Below are 19,889 nucleotides of genomic sequence, written 5' to 3'. Positions count from 1 at the left end.
TAAAGAAAAGAGTAAGCGTGGTGATGTGATATGATGGGTTACATGCTCTTTCAAACGTTCCATGCACTCCAAACCATTCCATGTATGTCACGCAATTCTATGCGCTCCAATCCGCTCCATGCAATCCAGTCCGCTCCATGAACTCCAGTCTGCCCCATGCACTCCAGTCCGCCCCACGTACTAAAGTCCACCCCACACCCTCCAGTCCGCCCCACGTACTCCAGTCCGCTCCACACAATCCAATCCATTCCATGCACTCCAATCCATTCCATGTACTCCAATCCGTTCCACGCACTCCAATCCGTTCCACGCACTCCAATCCATTCCATGTACTGCAATCCGTTCCACGCACTCCAATCCGTTTCATGCATTCGAATCTGTTCCACTCCGATCCGTTCCTTGTATTCTAAGTTGTTTATGCACTTCATCCACATATTTCACCCGTAACACCTATGTACTTTGTCCGTTCCATCCACAAATTTCACATGTTCCATCCACATACGTCACCCGTTTCATCCACATGTCGCCCATTGCATCCACACACGTTGCCCGTTCCATCCACATACGTCACCCGTTTCATCCACATACGTCATCCATCTACATACGTCACCCGTTCCATCCACATACATCGCCCGTTCCATCCACATACGTCGCCTGTTCCATCCACATACGTCACCCGTTTCATCCACATACGTCACCCGTTCGATCCGAATATGTCATCCGTTCTATTCACATACCTCACTCGTTCTATCCATATACGTTACCCATGCCATCCACATACTTCACCCATTCCGTCCGCTCTATGCATTCAGCGGCTCTATGTACTCATCCGCTCTACACATTCTTTCACTCTAGGCACTCATCCGCTCTACATGCACTCCGCACTCATCCGTTCTACGCACTCATCCGCTCTATGCACTCATCTGCTCTACGCATTCATCCGCTCTACGCAACTCATCCACTCTACGCAACTCATCCGCTCTACACAACTCATCTGCTCTACACAACTCGTCCGCTATAGGCACTCGTCCACTATAGGCACTCGTCTGCTATAGGCACTCGTTTGCTATAGGCACTCGTCTGCTTTAATCCCTCGCATGCTCTACGTATTCACCTGCTATACTCACTTACCCGCTCTACGCGCTCATCCGCTCTACGCACTCATCCGCTCTAGGCACTCATCCGCTCTACGCACTCATCCGCTCTACGCACTCACTCGTTCTATGCACTCACTCGCTCTTACGCAACCCTCCTTTCTTACGCACTCATTTGCTCATACGCACTCATCGGCTCTACCCACTAGTCTGTTCTACGCAATCATTCGCTCTACACACTCCTCCGCTCTGTGCACTCTTCCGCTCGGCGCACTCTTCCGCTCGGTGCACTCTTCCACTCTGCTCACCCATCACGCTCTGCTCACCCATCACGCTCTGCTCACCCATCCGCTCCCCACACTCATCCGCTCCCCGCACTCATCCGCTCCCCGCACTCCTCTGCTCCACACACTCCTCTGCTCCACACACTCCTCTGCTCCACACACTCATCCGCTCCCCACACTCATCCGTTCCCCACACTCATCCGCTCCCTGCACTCATCCGCTCTATGCACTAGTTCTTTCCATGCGTTCATCTGCTATATGCACTCATCAGCTCTACAAAGTCGTTCGCTCATACGCAGTTATCCGCTCTATACACTCATCCGCTCTATACACTCATCCGGACTGCACATTCATCTGCTCCAGTGTTCTACACACTCTTCCGCACTTTCACACTCATCCGCTCTACACCCTCATCCGCTCTACACACTAATCCGCTCTACACTCATCCGTTCTGCACATTCATTTGCTCTACGCACTTTTGCGTTCTACACACTTCTCTGCACTTGCGCACTCATCCGCTCTACACACTCGTCCGCTCTACACACTCATCCGCTCAACATACTCATCCGTTCTATACACTCATCCGATCTACACACTCATCCGATCTACACACTTATCTGCTCAACGCATTCATGCGCTCAGCGCATTCATCCGTTCCACACGCTTCATCCATTCTAACGATTTCACCCACTCCATTCACTTCGTTTATTCATCATGCATTTCATCCATTTCATTAATTTAAATCTCGTTACTGTTTTCGTACGATTTGTTCTTATTATCCACTTCACTGCTTTGATCTACTTTACTCATTCTATTCAGTTTGTCCTTTTATTTTATATTAGCGGTTATTAGATGTCAATTTCTCGCATCTAGTAGTTTGTTGGATTGGTGTCATTGAGATGCTATTATCTGTTTGGGTTAGTTTGCGTACAGGTTGGTTTTAGGGGAAGAGCCAGGTTTTCAGACGTTTGCGGAAAGACATTAGATCTTCAGTTAGGCGGATGTGGGGTGGGAGTGCGTTCCACAGCGTGTGGGCCAAGGATGCGAATGATGATCCGCCTAACCTGACTGAGTTTGTCTTAGGAATGACTAGGAGGCCGGCTGAGCTTGATCTTAGAGTGCGTGGAGGGTGATAGGGTTTTAGCTTGTCTTGAAGATATTGAGGTCCGGTTTTATGCAATGCTCGATGGGAGATGCATAAGGTTTTGAAAGTCACCCTTCTGTCCACTGAAAGCCAGTGCAGAGTCTTAAGGGCTGGGGAGATGTGGTCTCTTGGGCCGAGCGCAAGTAGCAGTTTGGCTGCAGCATTTTGTGCCCTTTGAAGTTTATTCAGTTGATAAGCGTGGACTCCGAGGTAGAGGGGGTTTGCGTAGTCCAGTCTTGATATAACAATTGATTGGACCGCGGAGAGTCTGTTGGGAAAAAAGAGATATGGAAAGATGCGCCTAATGTCACAGGTTTCCCCCCTTCTTACCTGTCTGTATTGTTTGCTCGTGATCTTCTGGGATGTCTTCTTTCGCACTGTTCGGGATTTATATAACCCCGTGCGTGGGTCCTCGGGTTCCAGCGTGCGGTTCGTGACCCAGCTCCAGGAAGCGTTCAGTTGTCCGGGACGAATATCAGGAAACAATTGGGTTCGCACTCAGAGATCCGAATGCGGGGGAAATCCAGGATATGCAAGGTAAGATAAGAGGAAGGAAGAAGGAAGAGGAATTCAGGGGACCGGGAACCAGGAATCAGAGGTAATCGCTGAACGATCTCCGGTAACACACGTCTGACTACTGCAAGCGATGGCGTTGAGACGCGCAGGGCCGCGGGGCGTGTCTGCTTTGTAGAATGTAGAACGTACAACACGGAGACTGGCTAACAGCGTTCCGCGTTCAGCGGCCATGTTGGGAGTACTACTGAGTTCAGTCCCCTATGGGTCAGGGACCACGAAGTCCAGAAGGGACGCGAACGGTGGTTGTTAGGAAAGATTTCTTAATTGTGGGTAATTTTCCTTCCATGTGGCAACCCCTAAACTTTTTGCTGTTGTTTTCACCATGATCTAGACTTTGCCAGAGAAGTGCAGCCTTCTGCCGCACTCCTCTGGGCTTTCACTCCATTCTTACGGGGAAACTGACATGCCCTTAAGACAGTCAGTACCGGGAAACCCTGTTTTCCGTAGTTTCTTTATCATGTTGCAGCTTTCGTGCAACATGACACAAGAGGGCACTGTAAGCTAAGTTACTGCTCTCTTGGGTCTCTAGTCTTCTACAGGCCCTAGATACTCTGTTTGGATTGTAAATGATCGGTGCAAGTGAATCATGGACGGGAATGGTGGCAGCGATCGTTTCTTGTGTTTTTGAGCTCCTTTTGGCATTTTAAGTGCGTTTCTCGCGCTTAGCCCAAAATGGTGGCCTGGCTCCCAAAATGGCCAGGCCACGAGGCTCTTTGTCCTGTCCGCTGACCGTCTTGCCCCCTTCACCTTCCCCAGGTCGAGCCGACCCGGGGCCTTCCTTAGTTGGGCATGTACTTTCCCGCGAAACACAGATGCTTTCGCGGGCTTCTACAGGCCTTGTGTGTGCCTCCAGGATGTGGGCTGGGATGTCTGGTCCCAATACACACCCTGGGTGCCAGAGAGTCTAGTGTGGTATGAATGCCTGGGACCACCGTGGTCCGTGATAGGTCCACGTATGGTGTGAGTGTTTGATGAGCGGATCTCCCATTGGGTCCCCTCCGTTTTGGCGCGAAGGGAACCGTGGATAAGAGGGGGCTGGAAACGCCACTACCATGTCGATTTCCCGAGTTCTCACGAACAAAGGGATACAGGAGCCAAGTATCCTGCAACCACGAGGCTGAACCGAGGAATCGCTGGTGACCCGCTGAAGGACTGCTCCTTTGCACTGCTGTCGCTCTGTGAAACCCTTTCTACCTCTGATCGAACCAGAAGGCCTGTACTGGTACTTCGACCCTTGGAATAGCGGGGACAGCTATTCTCGGCATCTTCACCATCTCCTGCACGTAAGCCTTCGGAAGTGTCTCTGGGCCATCCAGCAGACTGACCAGCCTACCCAGGAGTCTTGCTCTGTAACCGCCGCCAGGTTGTGTAGTATTTCGAGTCCTTGTCACTCGCACACGATTCGTACACTTGGCATTCCCAGGTCTGAAGTGAGTAGTGTACATTTGGCTGAGATACACACGGCCGCTCCGTTGCCCTGCTGTGGTAACAAACTGTGCGGGTTCACTGTGTTTGGGACGCCTTCAACTCAACTCTGCTGCTGCAGAATCTACATGACGACGAGACGTCCCCTGCTCCCCTGAACCTGCCAGCACTGAAACTGACGCGGAGAAGCCTGGGTCTGCTTGCATCGGGGACCGGTGAGTAGCATAGCTAGGAACTGGTCGCCCTCCTGCAGGAGCCCATAGCTTTTCCCTGCTGTGTCAAACAGCACGCCTTTCCGCACTCACGCTCTGCTTCTGCCCACAGTGGAGGCTGCGCTTGAGTCGCGGATGTTTGTCCTTCTTCATTTGTTCACCGAACTAAACTGCCTGATTCCCTCGAAGAGACTCCCCTTTTTGCCCATTGGCACCAGCGTGTGCAGGTACTTTTGAGCACAAGGCTCCACTCTTCGTAGTGGACTTCCTTTTAGTTAGGTGCCTCTGAAGGCGGACTGGGTCTGATTATTATTTGCACTGCCTGTTTTCCTCCCCCTCTAGGTGGTCTACACATTTTGTGCGTCTAACTCTTTAGACTCGTTTGTATTTGTATATATATTGTATTGGTTTGGTATGTGTTGGTTTACTAGAGTTTTATTGTGATTTCTCGCTACGGTCATTGTTGCAAAGGCCTTGGAATAAATGTGTATATATTTTTAATATAACACCTGTTTGGAGTCATTTGTAAGTGTCCTTGCTTTGTGTGCTCATTGTGGGCTTTCAGTCACCCTCACCCCTCTTGAGACCTAGTCTTGACCACCGCGATCGCTACCCTGATTGGTCTGGCTTGTCCAGAGGTTACCCTGTTCCAAGTAATTAGGTTGGCCTTCTGAACCTCTGCGCCTCCAGGACAGAGTTTAGAAATCCGTCTTAACAGTGGTTCATGACAGCATGCCTCCTCCGAAACCCAGCTCCTCCGGGTTTACCCAGATGTATAAGGTGGCATCTTCAGAGCAGTCTGGGGGCATTTATATTTGAGACTGGTTCCCAGGTGCGTTCACTGGGAGGGTACCCTTTCCACTCGACCAGATACTGTAACTGACCACGTCTGTACCTGGAGTCACATGTTCTGGAAACCTCATATTCAAGCTGATCATTGACAATCACAGGGGTAGATCTTGGAGCAGTTCGAGAGGATTGGACGTATGGTTTCAACAGAGAAGTGTGAAAGACCGGGTGGATCCTCTTCCAAGATTCTGGTAGTCTGAGTCGAAAAGCCACTGGGTTAATGACTTCCTTTATGGAAAAAGGACCGTAATACCGGTGAGCCAGTTTGTTTAGTTGTAGGTGTTGGGGTAGAAGTTTCGAAGACAACCAGACCTTATCAGCAATTGAGTACGACGGTCCTGGTCTTCTTTTGGAATCAGCATGATGTTTAATGTTTCTTCGGGCCTTATCTAGGTGTTCTTTTGCTTCTTTGTGTACGTTAATGAGGGTTTCGATCCAGTAGTCAACTGTAGGAACTGGGGTAGGATGTGGGAGAATGGATGGTAGAACCGAAGGATGGAATCCTTGTCTACAGAAGAAAGGACTGGTTTTGATAGCCGAGTGATCTGAATTGTTGTAGGCGAACTCAGCCACAGGTATTAAGAGTGACCAATCGTCCTGGACCTTGGTGGGGAAACAGTGAAGATATTGTTCTAGAGTTTGGTTTACGCGTTCAGTAGCTCCATTGGTCTGTGGGTGATAACCTGAGGCTAAGGCACGTTGGATTCCCAGTATACGACATAATTGTTTCCAGAACTGGGATATGTACTGGGGTCCTCTGTCAGATATAATCTTGGAGGGTAGTCAGTGGAGTCGGAATATGTGTTGCAGGAACATTCCGGCAAGTTCAGATGAAGATGTTAGTTTATATAAAGGTGTGAAATGAGCCATGTGGGTAAACAAGTCAATGGTAACCATGATAGTTGTGTATCCCCTGGAAGGTGGTAGTTCCACAATAAAGTCCGTGGCAATGAATTCCCAAGGTCTTGTGGGCAGCGCTGGTTGAACCTGCCAGTTTCTTGTTATCATGCTTGTTTTGAGTGCAGACTGCACATGTTTGGATATAATCCTGGACATCATCCTTCATCTTCGGCCACCAAAACTGTCTTTGAATTAGACGAAGGGTGTTGGTGATCCCACAGTGTCCTGAATGGAGGGTATCATGACATAGGCTTGTGATCTTTTGTCGTAGTCTCTGAGTGGGAATGACCAGGCAATTATCCTTGAATAAATATCCGTCCTTCGTTTTGAGGTTCCATCGATTTTTGCCATTAAACTCCTTCCAGGTTTCAGAGGACTGAGTTTGAGTCAGAATATCCTCCAGGAGATTGATTACTTGGGCAACAAATATTGTGTGGGGAAACATCTTTGGGAAGGATCGATCTCCAAGGATTTCGTAGTCAGGACGTCGGGATAAGGCATCGGCTATTATTTTGTGTGTTCTAGGAACATGATGGATTTGAAACTGGTATTGAGCAAAAAAGAAGGCCCAACGGGCTTGACGACTGTTCCTACATTCCAGGGATTACAGGACTTGAAGATTCCGGTGGTCCGTGCGGACCTGAACAGGATGTTTCGCTCCCAGGAGTAGATGACGCCAATCTGTGAAGGCTTGATGGATGGCTAGTAGTTCTTTTTCCAAAACAGAATAGTGGGTTTCGCTAGGAGTCAAGGTGCGAGAAAGGTAGGCGATGGGGTGTTCTAGCTTGTCATTTGATTCCTGTTTCAGTGCTGCCCTGATGGTGTAGTTAGAGGCATCAGTTTCCACTAGAAAGGGTCGATCAATGTCAGGTTGGGCTAAGATGGGAGCTTGTGTGAACTCCGACTTTAACCGTTGAAACACCTCATCTTGGGCTGCTGCCCAGTGAAAGGGGATATCCTTCTTTAACAATGTAATGATCGGATGTACAATCTCTGAAAAAGAGGGTATGAATTTCCGGTAGAAATTAGCAAGCCCCAGGAAGGATTGAATTTGTTTTACAGTAGTTGGAACAGGCCAGGATAGAATGGAGTCTACTGTCGACCGGTCCATTCCATTTCCTTTTGGGCTAAGGACGAAACCAAGATAGTGAACAGTAGACACATGAAAAAGACATTTCTCGGGTTTAGCCAGGAGCTTATGTTCACGTAGACGTTGTAAAACTGCCTTAACATGTTCTTCATGCTTCAGATGGTCTTTAGAGTATATCAGTATGTCGTCCAGATATACAATGACGAAGAGGAACAGCATATCGGAGAACACCCGGTCCATAAAACGTTGGAAGACTGCTGGGGCATTGGCAAGTCGAAGGGCATAACCAAGTATTCAAAATGACCAAAGGGTGTTCTAAAGGCTGTTTTCCATTCGTCACCTTCCTTTATACGGATCAGATGGTAGGCACCTCTGAGATCTAATTTTGTCAACACTACAGCCCCTCTTACTGCTTGCAAGATATCCGAGATTAGGGGCAACGGGTAGCGGTCCTTGAGGGTACATTGATTAAGACCACAATAATCTAGGCAGGGCCTAAACTCCTTGGTATCTTTCTTGGGAACAAAAAACAATGAAGCTCCCGCCGGGGATTTGGATGGTCGTATAGTACCATTTTCCAAGTTGGTATCCAAGTATTCTCGGAGGGCTCTTTTCTCAGGTTCTGATAGAATAAACATCCTTCCAAAAGGAATCACCGCTGAGGGTTCTGTATCGATAGCGCAGTCCTCGGGTCTGTGAGGGGGAATAGCTTGAACTATGGCGGTCGAAAACACATCTGTGTAAGCCTGATAGGCCCTCGGAACCTGGATGATATTTGAGACAGTGAGTGGACCTTGCTGGTTCGCCTGCGAGTCTTCAGAGGACCCTATCGAGGAGTCTAGGGATAAACAGTGGGACATACAATGTTCTGAACCAAGAAACAAGGATCCTGCTGCCCAGTTGATGTAGGGGTTATGCTTCTGTAACCAGGGCATTCCCAGAACCATTGGGTAATGGGCAGATCTTATGATGTCGAATTTGATTCTCTCTTGATGGTGGTTTATAGAAAGCAGGATCTCTTTGGTTTTAAGGGTTATGGGTCCTGAAGAGAGAGGTCTTCCATCGATAGCCTCTGCAGGTTGCATGATGTCTCGAGTTTCATATGGAATGTTATGGGTAGTGACCCAATCATGATCTATGAAAATCCCCATGGCCCCACAATCCACTAATGCCAGAATGGGATAAGATTCTTTCTTGGAAGGTGATAGAAAGGCCTGCAGAATCACAAGGTTGTTCTGTCCAGGAGAGTTCAAGGATGGAATAGATGTGGAGCAAACATCTCTCTCCCGAAACTGTGCTCCATCTAGGATCGGGAGCTGGCGTTTCCCGAACGCCATGGAGGGGCAATAGGACACTCTCTCACAAGGTGTTTATCAGAGGTACAATACATGCACAGACCAGTGTGAATCCGTTGCATCCTTTCTTGCGGGGTTATGGGTCTGCGGAAGGCCCCAATTTGGATGGGTTCTGGGTCCATGGTCGGGGAAGCTGCAGGCTCAGGTTTAGAAGGATGGTCTATAGAGGCCTTTTAAAAGGGTAATTTAGACTTCTTCTTTTCCGCCTTCCTTACCTGGATACGAAAGTCAATCTGCAAGGAAAGATCCACGAGAGCCTGGAAGGAACTTGGGCGAGCTACCCGGGCTAGCTCGTCTTTTATCTCTTCATTCAATCCTCTTCGAAAGAGGTTGAAACAGGCCTCAGGAGACCAGTCTGCTTCTTTGGCAAGTTGTTTAAAGTGGGTCACATAGGTAAGCATATCCTGGGATCCTTGTTGAAAGTCCAATAAACGTTCCTGGGCACTGCAAACCTGCTCTGGGCGATCAAACATGGTCTTTAGCGCCTGCACGAAACCATCATAGTCATCCAGGAGGGCATCACCCGAATTAACTAAGGGAGTTGCCCAAGTCAAGGCATTCCCAGAGAGATGTGAGATCATAATTCCCACCTTTGCCCTGGGAGTGGAGAAGTAGTAGGGCTTAAAGGTGAAGTGCACTAAACATGAATCGAGGAAGACACGAAGGGTCTTTGAAGAGCCATCATATTTATCCACTTACTCCAGCCAACAACACGCTTTCCTTGGTTGCAGAGTCATGTGACAAGACCAGTTGTTTCAATGCCACATTTTCAGCTTTAAGATTTTGGACTTCTGTTGTTAACTCCTGCATGCCTCGCATGAGGTCCTGAATTGCAGCCTCCATTTTTCCGTAACTGTATTAATTTGTTGGCATCTCAATTTGTCACAGGTTTCCCCCCTTCTCACCTGTCTGTATTGTTTGCTCGTGATCTTCGGGATGCCTTCTTTCGCACTGTTCGGGATTTATATTACCCCGTGCGTGGGTCCTCGGGTTCCAGCGTGCGGTTCGTGACCCAGCTCCAGGAAGCGTTCAGTTGTTCGGGATGAAGATCAGGAAACAATTGAGTTAGCACTCAGAGATCCGAATGCGGGGTAAATCCAGGATATGCAAGGTAGGATAAGAGGAAGGAAGAGGAATTCAGGGGACGGGGAACCAGGAATCAGAGGTAATCGCTGAACGAGCTCCGGTAACACACGTCTGACTACTGCAAGCGGTAGCGTTGAGACGCGCAGGGCCGCGGGGGCGTGTCTGCTTTGTAGAACATAGAACTTACAACGTTGAGACTGTCAAACAGCGTTCCACATTCAGCGGCCATGTTGGGAGTACTACTGAGTTCAGTCCCCTATGGGTCAGGGACCACGAAGTCCAGAAGGGACGCGAACGGTGGTTCATGACAGCTAAGGGTTTTAAGGTGGTAGTGGCAGGACTTTGAGACGTTGTTGACTTGGCGCGAGAGTGTTAGGTCTGAGTCAAGGGTGCATCCAAGGTTTTTCACTGAGTTAGAGGGGGTCGGTGAGTTGCCTATGGCGGATGGCCAGGGTAGTGGGTGTGGAAGAAGTTCGGAGTTGCCACATACCATGATTTCAGTTTTGGAGGGGTTTAACAAGAGGTGGCTTTGGGTCATCCAGGGCTCTATGTCAAGGAGGCAGGAGGCGAGGTCAGGTCGGCAGTTTGGTTTTGAGTTCAGGAGGTTTAGAATTAGTTGAGTGTCATTAGCGTAGTTGTAACACAGGATGCTGTGTGAACGAATTATTGGTGGGAGGGTGATCAAGTAGAGATTGAAGAGGAGGGCAGATAGGCATGCTCCTTGTGGGACTCCTGTGTCGACTGGTCAGGCTTGGGAGGAATAGGTGGAGAGTATCGTTATTTGGTACCTAGCTTTGAGGAATGAAGCTATCCATTTAAGAGCGGTTCCACAAATTCCTAGGGAGTGGAGGCAGTCAAGGAGGATTGAGTGATTGATTGTGTCGAAGGCGGCAGATAGGTCAAGAAGGATTAATGCGGCGCATCCCGCGGAGTCTGCCGTCATTTTAAGGTCATCCCAGATTGAGGTTAGGGTGGTTTCAGTTCTGTGACGGGCTCTGAAACCTGATTGTGCGGGGTCTAGGAGATTGTTGGCTTTGCCAAAGGCATTTAGTTGGGAGTAGGCAGCTCGGTCAATGAGTTTGGCGAGGAACCTGGTGTTTGAGATGGGGCGGTAGTTTTTGGGCTTGAGGGGGTCGAGGGATGGTTTTTTATTAGAGGTTTGACATGAACCGTTTTGAAAGTGTCGGGAAAGATACCTGAGGAAAGGGAGTCATTTATGATGGATCTTGCGTGTTCTCCTGCGCAGGTGTAAGCGAAAATTTCTTTGAGGGTTGTGGCCGGGCAAGGGTCTAGCGGAGAGCTGGATGGTTTGCAAGCAGATAGAAGTTTGAGAAATTGGTCTGGTGATATTGGACTAAAGGATTCGAACGTTGGTTGCGTGGAGGTCGCAGGCAGTGGGTTGGCAGGTATGGGGGAGGGTTGCCTGGTGGATGTAAGAGAGCCAGTTTGGTAGTTAGAGCATTTGTTCTTTCGAGAGCGGTGGCGTAAAAGTGGAGAGAGAGAGAGTCGCATAGTGATTGTGAGAGGGTCGAGACTGTCGTAGTGCATGCCAGTTTGGTGAATTCGGAGATGATTTTGTGAAGTTCTTTGCTGGGGTTTTTGCAGTTTCGGATTCGGGAGTTGTAGTGGGCTTTTTTTGCTTTCCAGATTTCGGCCTTGTACTGATGAAGGTGTCGGGCCAAAGTGGCTCTGCTCTCCTGGGTTTTGTCTTTCTGCCATTTGCATTCTAGGTATTCATATAGTTGTTTAGTGGTCTTCAACTCAGGTGTGAACCATCTAGGGAACAGGCCACGGCGGGCTGATGGTTTGCAAGAGGGTGTGAGCCGCATTAGTGAGGTGTTGAGCCATGAGTCAAAGGCGTCGGGGGTTAGTTGTTTATTGAGTTGGCAGGTAGGTGGTGGAGACTGGGGGAGTGCGTTGGCTAGGTCAGGAACGATTATTAATTTTTTCCAGCATTTGCGTAGCTTCGGAGGTTCAGATTTTAGTACGGGAAGGGGGTCGGGTGAGCGAATGGCGAAAGAAACAATTAAGTGATCGGACCAGATGATAGGGGTAGGGGGGTTTAGATGTATCTAGTTGTGGGAGCTAAAGATGGCATCCAGAGTGTGTCCTTTATAGTGAGTCGGGCCGTTTATGTGGGGTTGGAGGTTAATTGCGTCTAGACCGTCTAGACCGTCAACCAGAGAGTGTGTCATAGGGTTAGTGGGGATGTCGAGCCATATGTTGACGTCTCCAAGGAGGGTGAGGTTGGGATGGTTTAGTTGAAGGGTGGCAATAGAGTCGCAGAGGTTGTTTGAGAATTGTCTATCGTAGCCAGGGGGTCTGTAGATTATTAGGAAGCAGTGTGAGAATGACGGGGAGAGGGATAATTTAACAAGGAGTGATTTGCAGGAAGGAATGGAAGGTTGGTTGTCGATGATTGAGGTGTGGAAGTGAGACTTGAAGACGAATGCTATTCCCCCACCTCTAGAGGGACGGTTCAGTGGGATGAGGGAGTAGTCAGGGGGGAAGGCTTTGTTGGCGATTGGGGCAAAGTCGTCAGAGAACCAAGTTTCAGTGATGAAAACCAGGTCTGGTTTGTCAGAGGTGAGGTCAAAGATGCAGTGTCTGTTTTTTGCTACGGATCGGGCATTAAATAGGATGCAGTTCACTTCGGTATGTGTGGTTGGTGTCGGAGCTGGAGCGGAAGGGGGTGGGGGTGGAGGAAACTGGAGAGGGAGAGGGGTAGGGTGGTTGATGATCGATGGAAAAAGTGGGCAAGCAGAAAAGTTGGCGGGTTTCGGGTGGGAGTGGGTGGATGCGTGTGTTAGGATGATTGGGTTTGGCCCGGGAGATTTGAAGGTGGGGTGTGGGCGGTTAGGAGTTTCAGTTGCAGTTGGTGAGAAATCGAGGGAGAGGGGTTTCAGGAAGGGTGAAGCGAGGGGAGAAGGTGGTGATTGGGGGAAAGAGGTGGTGGGTCGAGACAGGGGAGGCGAAGAGTGCAGAGAGATTGAGGGGGACCAGGTACGTTTCCTCTTTAGTGTCTTTGTTGCAATTGGTGTGTGAGAGAGGGTGGGGGTTCAGAGGTGGAGAGGGAGGAGGCTTCTGTTCTTGCTAGGGCTAGGCGTGCGGTTTTCAGGGAGGGGAAAAGGTGTGGTCGGGGGGGATGGTGGGGGTTTGTGGGAAAGGCAGGGGGTGGATGATTGCAGGACGGGGTGTGCCCAGTATGATAGTGAGGGGAGAGGGCATGATCAACGTGGGCTGGTCGATGGTGGGGTTCGGGGGAGCAGTGGTCTTAGGGTGGTTGGCTCGCCATCGTGCCCTTCTGGCTTGGTGTTTGGAAAGGGGAAGGGTAGGGGATGTGAAGGAGGGTGGGCTGATTTGGGAAGGGGGGGCGGGAGGCAAAGCAGACCGGAGAGTGGAGGCGGTCCACGGTGTTCGTTTCTGGCAAACCCTGGTGGAGTGGGAGCACTCATGGTTAGTATGAGCTATTAGGTATAGTTTCAGGTGGAGCTTACATGGCTCATTTGTCGGTTGCATTTTGCCTTTCTGGGTATCCAGGCAACGCCGGCAAACTGTTCAGCTCCTTCACACCCGGCCTGGATGCAAAACAAGAAGACCCAAGCGTGCAGGTACTCCCAGTGGGTTAGTACACTGCTTTCAATTAACCCTTGGAAGGGACTGATACGCTGGCTACCTACACACAAACAATACCAATGTCGTTCTCCCTGATGCAATTTTCCCTCGCAGTAGCCTGCACCCAGGAGCCATGTTTCAGCGGCGTTGACAAACGATCCAAGAGATGGTGAGGTTGGTTCACTTGCATCTTCTACGGCCCATTGGCAGAATATGCTTTTAAGACTTTACAGAGGGGTGTTATGCGTCTAGAGAAAGTGCCATTTTTCTGCTCACAATATAGATGAACATATGTGACTATGTCACTGAATATATGTGAATCTGTGTGTCTAGGCCTAGTAAGAGGGAGCTTCCTCGTCACTCCATGCATAAGAATGAATGCGTTTATTGACAGTGATGGGGAGAGGTTTGTTTAAATATATGTGCATATATGTGTCAGCGTCAGAAACTATAGGTACCTACGGACCGTAAGAGTAGATTATCTGACTACAACTGTAGGAATCTAATATCACAACATTAGAAGGTTCCTCTGTTAAACCAGTTTATAACATCATTAAAAGAAGCACGCCATGGCGCTACTTAAAAGACAAAATGACCTATATAAAAACAGCCCTTTTCCTTCTTTGCATGTGAAATGAACTCGTTGTGAACGGGATCACCTCAGCTATGCAGCAGGGAAGCTGGCAAGCTGCTGCTATTTGTGGGCACAACAATGGAGGCTAGTATTTTGCGAGGTGTTGTCTCCTTAACGGCCACTGCTATCCACTACTTGTTACTGTTGAGATGTGAGCCCACAGGCGGATGGAGCCGACATCCTCTATTGTAAAATTGGCAAGAATGAGGTGGGGGTGCGGGGAGAACCCATCCACGGGCTGCAAAGATGCCGAGAGGATTATCAGAGCCCGGGCTATGCTGGAAGGAAGGATCGCTTTCTCCGTGTTGTGAGGTAACACAGTCTGGGCCCCACCCAATCAGAGCATAGGAGGCAGCGCACTAATTCCGCAGAGCTCTCCAATCACAAAACCCCGTCCAATCACACTCCAGCTTCAATCATCTGATCGCGGCGATAGAACTCGGAAGAGATGCCAGGGCACTGCCAGTATGCTGTAAATCAAGCATAACTTAATTAATGTGCATTCATTCACCGGCCTTCTTTTCTATCAGACATGTCAATGCACAGCAGACAAAAGCAGGGAGTGCGTTATTTTAAAATGAATGCTGGCTCGAATAATGCACATCGAGTGTAGATCGTGAGTTTGCAAGCGACCAAGCGCAGAATCTGTGCGCCCGTCCCTATTCAACGTGCCCGCAACTCACTGCCAAGCCGCAGGGAGAGGTGACGTGACAGCTTTCAAATGTTGCCATGTGGACGTGGTAACACGTGCGCACATTTTAGCAGGTACTTGAAACATGCTATGGGAATGTATGAAATGCAACAAACGCTAAGGAGAGAGGAGAGTAAATTGCCATATTTGTTCTAAAGATAGGAACTGATCTTCACATATCAGGACAGATGAGCCATGACTCACGTCCTTAAGGATTTTGCAGAATGGGACAAGCCGAGGCTTGTCCTCTTTGGTGGAGATTTAGCGCCGAATAAAAACTTTGCAATATGATGTAATGAAAATAATGGAACATTTAACCAAAATGAAATGTGGAAATGTTGCTAATTTTTCAGGGAGTCACGTACATTGAAAATTCATATTTCTGACATGCAGCCACTCTGCCTCGCTCTTTTCAACTTCGTTCTTTTCAGGCGATACCGGTCTTGCTGCGGTACAAAGTACTGTACAATCAACAAAGCATGTCACAGCTCCACGGTAATGGCCAAAGCACCGTAACATATCACAAAGGGTGCCAGACTATCACTGCATACAAAAGGACAGACATCTGGCCCTGCTCTCACTACCTACCCTATTTCACACATCTGCCTTTCACAGCCTCATCACGACTTTGGCGGTAACCCTTAAATCCGGCGGTAGCGCTATTACCGCCGGATAAGGGTCCGCCAAATCAGGACTTCGGCGGATTTCGCCCCAGCTCTTGGCTGGGGGGAAATCCGCCGACAATTCGCGCTATTACCGCCGGCGGGAAATCCGCCGGTGGTAAGAGCGCAAATTTTCCCCATTGAGCCCAATGGGGAATGGGGCATTCCCGAATGGGCTCAATGGGGAATGGGGATTAACATTACCGCCGAACTTGTGATCCAGCGCTATTAGCGCTGGGGAGTTCGGCGGTAGGGCTAATAGCGCCAGCGTTACCGCCGAAGTCGTGATCAGGCCCTAGTCTAATGAACGCAGACTGCGTCGGGAGCTTAGGGTACATATTTTTGCTAGAGATGGCTATAGTTTATTATACTTTGACAGGATATTCCCAAGTAAGGCACCACCCTGTCTCACAACGAACTAAAATAAAGCTGTAGCATGGCATGGCACAGAACACACTCTTAACAATAACCTTTTTGACATCAAAGTGCTAGGCTTTCTCAATGTTACCATATTTGTTTGACCACTCTGTTCCCTTACCTTCTAATAACAACATTCACCTTTATACAGTCTATTCTTGACCAACCCACTCTTGGTCCAGTCTTGGCAGTCACAGAATCAACATTCGGGAATTGGACAGCATATAGCAATGTCCTGGCAATGCCCTGGCGTATAAACCACCACATTTCCAGGAATGCCTGAGCACATTCCCAATCCTCTCATGCATCCAGCATTACATAGTGCACTAACTTCCAATTCTCCAAATCTGTCTTGGAAACACAACCCAATTGTATTTGTAATCGTCATTTATATAGCGCACTTTCCCCATTTGTATGGCCTCAATGCGCTTTGTCGTTGGGAAGCCCTCGGGAACTGAAGTGCATGTATGGGACATTCTAAGAGTTACATTTAAGATGTGTGTGTGTGTATTCTGCCAGTTTGGGACTTAAAGGGGTTGGCTGGGCCCCAGTAAGCATCCCCAGGGTCAGGCATGTAGGTGGGTGATTTTGGTGGGGTAGGATAGAGTGCTAGTGCAGGAGGAGACTCAATGTGTGCCCAGCTAGACTGAATTATTTTTGTAGGTTGTCGCTGTATACTAATGGCAGAGGTGTTGAGGTACGTCAGGGGTTTCAGTGTAGATGGCTATGCAAGCCGCTAGAACGGATTTGCAATTAACAGAACACTTTGTGACATATCCACACTCTTAATTTTGCAGAATCATGATCCACCTAATAGGACTGGCCAGCAGCCAAACAAAGGTCCTTCCCCGGCTGCATCCCCCACTCCTTGCGTTAGTAGCATCAATTTCCTGCTTCACCTTCCTCCTATTGCCCCCTGCACATTTTCTCTCCTCTAGGTGGCTGCGGTATGCATACCTCTGGCAGGGACACAGTACGTCACTCCACAGACAAGCCTACGCACTTTGAAACTACTACTGCAGTGGCAATTGGGCTCCGCATGGAAGCATATTAACATATAATAGCCTAACATAAACCTAACACATGTGCAGGTGCGATTATCGGGTGGAGAAGAGGTACACTATTTAAAGGGGGGGGGGCAATATCTGGCACGTCCAGGGTGCAGGCAGGGGGGTGGAAAAGAGCAATCCTAGAGGCGAGGCAGCGTCAGTCGACTTGGAAAATCGTCCATTACAGTGAAAGAAAAGGGATCAAGTACATCTGGCCACATTGGACATCTCACTGCATTTTACCACTGTTTTTTTCTTCTTCAGGGAGCCTGCCCATATACCGCCCCCCTCCATGTGACATGCAGCCCCATGCCCCTCACCACCCCATGTGGTACATGGGGTGGTGAGGGGCCCCCTCTGCAATAAACCCACCCTAACTTACCGCAGTAAAATGCAATGAGATGCTCCACGGCAAAATGCGGTGAAACCGATGGGGCCAGATGGGCGGATACCAAGACAATGCCAAAATGTACACAAAAACCACCAGAGCACGCGTCCATCGCTGTGCATGTTTCTCCTAGTCCGAGGGGGTAATTTTGTGAAACTGCTGGCTATTGCAGGAATATTCGTGATGGAGCATGTTCCGTTTTTCACATTACACTTAAAACTAAAGTGCAGTACGTTTCTCTCTGCACTCATCCTTAAAACACAGGGACAATGTGTTGCCCAGGAGCACACGTCCCCAAGTGCGGAAGCCGGGGTAAGAAGTCGGGTCTGTTGGATACAAAGTCAACAATTCAAACACTGACAGACCCAGTCTCTCTTTTCAGGACCAATTTGCATAACATGTTAACTAATCAAGGAGGCTCGATTGACCAAGGTAACACCTCATTGGTGCTCAGTAAGAACCGATCAAATTCACAGCGACTCCTTCATTTCAGAGATTGAGAGCCCCGTCCATTTAGAGACTCCTTCGAGTTTCAGGGAGAAAGTTCTAGAAGTTCGGGTGGCTACTTACGGTTAAGGCATGCCGCGTGAGGCACCGAACCACCCACACATACATGCGCTAGGTAGACACATCCCATAAACATACGATGCATGTTGCTTACGTATGCGTCGAGGAGGCCGCTGAGGTGGGCACGCATATTTCTCGCGTGCTGGATGGCGCGATGGCAGAGTTCGCGGCGGCGGCTGGGGGGTGGGGCGGCTGCAGCCGAGGCCATTCTGCCCTCCACGCAGCAAGAGCGGTCCCCGGCGTCCTCGGGCTCCCTTCGGCAGCCTGGCACTGTGTACACTGCGGAGGGGAGGGCAGGCCTGCGCATTCCTGGGCTCTTTATAGATAGAGTCGGCTGCCCACCCCCGTCTGCTCCCCCCACCCGGGCCGCGTGGATTCCCGCATCTGACGAGAAGGTTGACCCGGGATTAGCAGGAGGCTCACGCTGCTGCTGTGTGTGTGTGTCCGGCAGGCGTTGCCGCACACTACATCAATGTGTATCCCTGTCAGGCGGGTTTGAAATCTCACTGCAGAAATGTGTCTCTAGCCGCGCCAAAATAGTATCATTAGCAGAGTGGTTTACACCTACAGGCAGTGACCACGTTGTGTGTACCAGACAGGGGTGAACACTGTTGTGTGTCTAACATGCTCCTCTCTGCTGTATGTCTGAAAGGGAGGGGGGTTATGGTGTCAGGGCCTTTCCACTTTTTCGATTGAAATAGGCCCTGAGTATCGGGTCCCCCACCCACCAGCTTCCCCATGTTGACAGTGTTATTGCACAGCAACAACCTGTTTGAATAGGACATCAGATGTGTGCTTTCCAGCGCGCAAATTACAGGATGCCTTTAGTTGCTGTCACCTTCAGGCCATCACCTTAGTCTCTCCCAGTATCCAGCAACGTTCTTTTGCCTTTTTAATGCGATTTTGTCTGCACAATCTCTCTTGGTTAACAAGGTGCTAAATAGCTTTTCAGCGGACATAGAAGTGTTTCAGCTCCCCATGACTGGCTGTCCTGTGACAATTCAAAAGAAAGAGGTTGTGATGTCCACTGCCGCCGGTGGTGCGGGTGGCAGTTTGAAGGTGAGGTGGGCCTCGGCGGAGGCCTGCTTGGGCGCGCGGTACGCAGGCGCGGCGCTGCAAACAGACACGCGACTACATGTTGGGTTGCATAAACCCGGACTCGCGTGAGCCCGCCAGCTCCGGTGATTCCTTTATTTTCTCCTCCCCTTCCTGTGTCACGTGACCTTCTACGTCAGGGCACGTGACACCACATTCCTCCCCAACTTGGAAGTAATTTCACGGATGTCAATAGAACACATATTAACTTGGATTACCGTCTTCTTGCGCCAGCTCTTGGACGGTATACTCCGTCTACGACATATCCCTGGAGTCGAGATGACGGCCTGGGCTTCTCCCTCAGGCTGTAGCGGGTGTTTCTTTCTCGGATCGGGCTTCCCATGGTAGTCTCTGCACCTGTCTCCGCCTCTTTCGGGTGCGGATTGTCCGTTTCTTCCGGCACATCTCTGCTGATCGGTGGCACCCGTCTTTGGGGCGCGTTGGTTGGCTTTTCTCTCGGAGTTGGTGGGTGCTCTTCCCACATTTCTGGGGGTACCTTCCTGAAATGGGATACGTTCCTGGTCACAGTCTCACCTCCTCGGGTGGCAGTGACCATGCTATGGTTTGCGGTCTGGACTGTCCACGGGCGAACTTCGAAGTTGAGGGCCATCTTCTTCGGCGGTGCTCGGTTCCTGACGAGGACCGTGTCTCCCGGGTTTAGTTCTCGATGGCACGCTCGTCTGGCGATGCTTTCTTGCTCGTTGTGCTTCCTCCGCCTTGCATCCATTTCTTGGACGTCTGGCTCTGGTGCAACCC

At 49.7% G+C, this 19,889-nt stretch overlaps 1 protein-coding gene across 2 annotated transcripts in view; it reads right to left on the bottom strand.

Annotated features, from left to right (window-relative positions):
- Window positions 1–18,506, bottom strand: part of CNTF (ciliary neurotrophic factor) — a 51,033-nt gene extending 32,527 nt beyond the window's left edge. The window contains exon 1 of one of the 2 annotated variants that reach the window (XM_069628861.1): window positions 18,042–18,506. In XM_069628861.1, coding sequence (XP_069484962.1) covers window positions 18,042–18,086 — 45 coding nt within the window. In that variant the 5' untranslated portion in view covers window positions 18,087–18,506. The remainder of the gene's footprint in view (window positions 1–18,041) is intronic. The other variant, XM_069628860.1, reaches the window with a different exon arrangement.
- Window positions 18,507–19,889: the final 1,383 nt, after the last annotated feature.

This window comes from Ambystoma mexicanum, chromosome 12 (assembly GCF_040938575.1).
Source record: "Ambystoma mexicanum isolate Mex_15411 chromosome 12, UKY_AmexF1_1, whole genome shotgun sequence".
Lineage (NCBI taxonomy): Eukaryota > Metazoa > Chordata > Amphibia > Caudata > Ambystomatidae > Ambystoma > Ambystoma mexicanum.
Note: the sequence above shows the minus strand (reverse complement) of the source record. Positions and strands in the feature narration are given on the sequence as shown.